Source organism: Alligator sinensis, unplaced genomic scaffold (genome assembly GCF_000455745.1).
Source record: "Alligator sinensis unplaced genomic scaffold, ASM45574v1 scaffold308_1, whole genome shotgun sequence".
NCBI lineage: Eukaryota > Metazoa > Chordata > Crocodylia > Alligatoridae > Alligator > Alligator sinensis.
The window spans coordinates 969,495-974,524 of NW_005842041.1; the positions used below are offsets into that span (position 1 = coordinate 969,495).

The 5,030-nt window shown below is 44.8% G+C and overlaps 1 protein-coding gene across 13 annotated transcripts in view; it reads right to left on the reverse strand.

Annotated features, from left to right (window-relative positions):
• The window catches only part of KANK1 (KN motif and ankyrin repeat domains 1), a 191,245-nt gene that overhangs the window by 67,796 nt on the left and 118,419 nt on the right, over positions 1–5,030 (reverse strand). For 2 of the 13 annotated variants that reach the window (XM_025202966.1, XM_025202967.1), the window contains one exon: positions 1,706–1,825. The exons of the other annotated variants lie outside the window; for them this stretch is intronic. In XM_025202966.1, coding sequence (XP_025058751.1) covers positions 1,706–1,742 — 37 coding nt within the window. In that variant the 5' untranslated portion in view covers positions 1,743–1,825. The remainder of the gene's footprint in view (positions 1–1,705; positions 1,826–5,030) is intronic. 13 annotated transcript variants of the gene reach the window in all.

Sequence of the window (5,030 nt, forward strand, 5' to 3'; positions counted from 1 at the left end):
AACCTTTATCAGTAATCCTTGAACACCCTTTGGACTCAATTTACAAAGAGAATCCAGACCCGAAGAAATAAAATGCCAAGATCTTCCTAGCCCAAAGAAAAGGAGGAAAAATTAATAAATTTACACATGTTCCCACTGCTGGTTTTAAAATTACTTCTTTGGCCCTGGTAAAAACCAAAGCAAGAGCTAGTCAGACGCTTGGATGTTTAGCAACTGGGCTACAGCTCATCAGCAGGGATCTGGATTTTCCATTTGCCACAGAAAAACATGGATTTTCTCTTTTAAAGGAGAAAAATGTGAGAAACTGAGTTTCCCCTTGCAGGCTGGCAAGGTTCCAGCCTGCAAGAGGCTGCTTGGTGCTGGGGGCAGAGTGACACAGGAGGCACCACATCCATGAATGCACGTAGCCAACAATGCAGCCAGGCAGCAGTAGAGAGTGGGTCCTAACTGGGAGAACAGGATGGGGCCATGGGTGGCTTGTCCCAGGGGCTGGCTCCCTGCCACTGCCCCACCGCATGCACAGACAAGGAGTGTGTGGAGGATGCAAGCTGCCTGCTGTGGGGCTGGGGGCTCCTTGCTCTGCTGCCCTCACCTCTGCAGCCCAATTGGCAGGACCTGACACAGGAGGGCGGAACAGGAGAGGTGTCCCACTAGCTCACAGAGACCCCTGCGGCAAGGGCAGGGAGCCCCAGGCTCTGCAGTGGGCAGCTTGCATCCTTTCCCCTGCCAGGGGCTCTGCTCTGACCATGCCACCTGCTGGGAGGTTGAGGGATAGGGAAAAGGAGGGCCGTGCTCTGATCTGGCCATGGCTGCCAGGGCTGCGGCCAGCATCTGCAGAGCTGGGAGCAGGCAACATGAAGCCGCCATGTTTCGTAGCCCTAGCAGCTGGGGGCCCTCTCCAGCAGGGCTGCAGGTCGGGAGTGAGGGACACCGGAAAGGCTGGGGGGGAGCTGTGACTTGGGAGTGAGGGGCAACAGCATGGGCAAGGCACCAGCATAAAAATCAGGGCAGCTCAGCACCACAAAGCCCCAGGGGGCACAGCTGCAGGTGGACCCACATCCTGGTAAGCACAGGGGGAGCTCTGATTTTCCATGATTAAAAAAAAAAAAAAAAAAAAAAAAAAAAATCAAACCCCAAAATAGATCAGTATTTAGAATTTATTAAGCTTTCAAATTGCTTTGAAATTGTAAATATATCACTAAAACATCGTATTCAACTGATACTTACCTGTATAGTGGCATTTCATTTTAATTGTGGAAAAATGCAGGTTTGGGGGGTTTTAATCAGAGAAATTGGGATTTTTAAACAAAGAAAACCAGGATCCCTGTTCATTAGGCCTGTTAATGTGCCTCTATATCCATTTGTCTTTCTATAATGAAACTAAGAGCCAGATTCCAGTATGGTGTAAATCTGCCAATTCATTTACTGCTGTGCACCTTGGCAAATTTTTACTGGATTAAGAACCCCACCCTAAGGACAATAGTTTAATGTTTTCAAATTACAAGAGTAATCTGGAAAATACCTCAGGACAGGAAACAAAAATAACTGGGGAGGACCCCACACAAACATTAGTCTAGTAGGAAATTAGTCTGGAATGTTTGCTTAGAGTTATTTGCATTTTGCTTTCTGACATTGCTTTTGGACAAGTTTACAGAAACAGGATTAAAAAGAAACTGGAAAGGGGAAAGTATCAAAGGTTAGTTACCTGAGTTATTTCCATTAATATTCGCTGTGTAGGCCATGTCTGCTCACTGACAAGTCCAGAAATATGACCGTATTAGGAGTCATGCAAATTTCATGCATCAAGTCCAACCAGACATGCAACCTGAAACAAGAGAAAGGCAATTAAAATTTTAAACTATTCAACTGCTTCGTTTTCCGTACATAAACAAATGATGTTTTTGAGCTTTCAGAGCTTGCCTTCACTGCAAAGTTGTAATTTAACTTGAGTGTTTCCTATAATAGGAGCCCTGCCTGCACCTAAGACCCTAGGGACATGGTGATGCTTAAATATGCTTTCAAGGGCATATTGGCAAGAAACACTTCCATGACAGCCTTCATACTAGCATACCGCCATTACTGCAAATACACATATGCTAGACCAGTGTGAAAATTGCTAAAAATCTCTCAGGGTAACTATGGCCTCAAGTTGGGTGGTATAATGTCTTCAAGGATCCTACTAGCATAGGAGGGAGGGGAAAGTAGAAGTATGTGGGTGGCACAAAAAAGGTCAACAATACAGCCACTGTCCTCCCTTACGTTACAAGCAGCACAGTATCTTAGGGTATTTGTACACGTGCTCAGGGAGGCATGTGCTCTAATTAGCAAGCCGCATTAAGTAAAAGCACCTGAGTATCACCTATATCAGCGTTCCCCCACTGAAAAATGGTGGCAAGGTGTTTTTAACAAAAGCTCATCAAATGAGCTTCAGTTTAAAGCGCCCTGCTGCCATTCTTCAGCACGGGGATGCTGATGCACGTGATCTGGGAGGCTGCTGGAGCACGTTAATTTCTGTACTCCAGCACACTTGATGAATTGAGTCTGCTCTGACACGCCATAATTACCAGTAAATGTTCTCAGAAAACAGCGCATTGAAGCAGCCTTGCTGCACGTCAAAGAGCTTTCATAGGCTAAGTGTGTAAGAAAAGGAAAGAGGAGAAAGATTACGTCAAGATCTACAGTTACCCCTGAATGCCAGGGTCATCTTTAACCCCTTAAGAAGGTGAGCCTGGGGAAGTGAACTGCCATTTATTTTCCCCTCTAACAGAGAATAAGCCAAGACAAAGGGATCTATAACAGGATATCTGAGACCCATAGAGGGGGCTAGCAGAGCAGGCATATGCATCAGAAACCCCAGCAATGGGGAGCTGAGCTGAGCTTGAAGAACTGAGCTTGAAGAACTGAGAAGCATATGCATGATTGTACTCAATGTCTACCTAGAGCAAAATCTGATTGTCTTCTTCACACCCTCCCCCTCTAGTCCCAATGAGACTCCTGCTGTCAGTTCCCCTATAAACTATTTAGTTATCTGAGTAAAGCTTAACCACACTAATCAGAATGAAAAAAATCAGACAATCAGAGGTTTTAGAAACTGTTAAACACAATCAGTCATTTCGCACTTGCTTACATTAAGTAAAAGATGCATTTTTTTTGTTAGAAAACTGTCCCTTGCATAAAAATATACAGCCTTACCAAAATAATGTTTCTACCTTTTTTTGTATACCTATAATTAGAAGGAAATGGATTAATTTTTAGTACAATCTAGCCACCCCTTTTCTGAGAAATTTGGAAGCTCTGGTACAAGTTTCCCATCCCCTCCCTCCCCCCTCAAAGAAAAAAGGAAAAACAACAAAAACCAGACACCACCATATTTGGGATTTGCCAGCTTGGAAGGAATTCTGGGCTACCGTAGGGATTTTCAACCTTTTTGGATAAGTGTACCTGCGGTAGCCGGACATGGAGCAGTGTACCCCCAGCGGTCGCAGGCGGTGAGGGGGTGGCGCGCAGCTGGACATGGAACAGCAACAGCCGCCACGTGCAAGCTTCCCCCACCTGCCACGTCCAGCTGGGTGGACAGTGCCTGCATGGGATGGTGCGTGGTGGCGCTCCATCTCTGCCCGCCTGCCCGCACGTACCCCCTATGGCCTTCTCAAGTACCCCTGGGGGTGTGCATACCAACTGCTGACAACGCCTGGGCTATAGTAACTCTACAACAAGCATGTCAGTAACAAAGGCAATATATGGCCCAAATGAACAATAGGTTATGATCATAAAATAATAATGAAAGCATCCAAAATAATGTGTGAAGAAAATATGCATAGCTTCTTAGGTCCCAAATGTGGCCTGTCATACAGATATGTTCCAGATGTAACAGGATATAGCATTTTTTAAATAACGAAGTTCAGAAAATAAACAAAAATATATCCAGCTCGTTGAATTTGAAGTTAGACGCAATGTTTAAAATCTGAGTCTAATTTAAAAGACTAATCACTTTCTTCCAGAAAGACAGCAATATTCAGTTTTCAAAACATACAGGATTAACCTCTATATTTAACATACCCAGGACAGTATCATGACAGAATGTGGTAATAGCCATGAACAGACATTCATTTCTACTGGTAGGAATTTATGAGAATTTTTTGCTGGTAGAAATCTTTCTGAGAGAGGGAGCATACAGGTGTTCAGCCTGCAGCCACCCCTATTTCCCCTATTCCCTGTGCCTTCACCAAACCAGGACCCTGTCTGGAGAACAGGAGAGTCTGCATGTTGTGGGGAGGGAAGCCAAAAAGTAGCTGCTCCTCCACTCTGCTCCCAAAGGAGCAGTAGGCAACCCCTGCCCTCCCCCTCCCCACCTGCTCCCCAGACCAGATATCCTGGTCTAAGGAGCAAGGAACAGCTGTTCCTCTACTTAGCTCCTGGTGCCCAGGAGCCAAGCAGATCAAGTAGCATGGCAGCCCCCCTGCCCATTCTGAGGACTTCAGTTAATGAAGCAGGTATGGGGCTTTGCCTCACTGCTCCAGTCCTCTAGCCTCGTTTTGATACACAATTTGCAGTGATTTCAACATATCTAGTTGGACCCATGTATACCATTTTTGGACATCTTTCTGCACATTAACTAAAATCCTTAACATTTTCTCCCTCACACTCCCTTCCCCACTCTTTTCCAATGTACATACAATGATGATTGTACTGGTTCAACTTCTATGTTTAAACCAGGACTCGAAAGAAAAAGGCATCACTACAGCCATTTGGTGCCTGAACTGGTGGAGAGGGGGAAGGGAGAAGGTATTAACCATTCTGCTGTAAGAAATAGTTAAAAAACTGACTTCTAACTTTTTTTAAATGAAACACACTGGTGGTTGACATCTTTACAGCTAAATGCCAATTCTAAAATGCAAAAAGCTAACCTGGCTTGACATGGACACATGCTATATATAAAACAATTCTAAAGTCTATCTCGTTTTCATGTTCATACTCAATCACACAGTATCTCAGTCAGATGCAGCTGAATCCATGCTTAATGGTGTTCA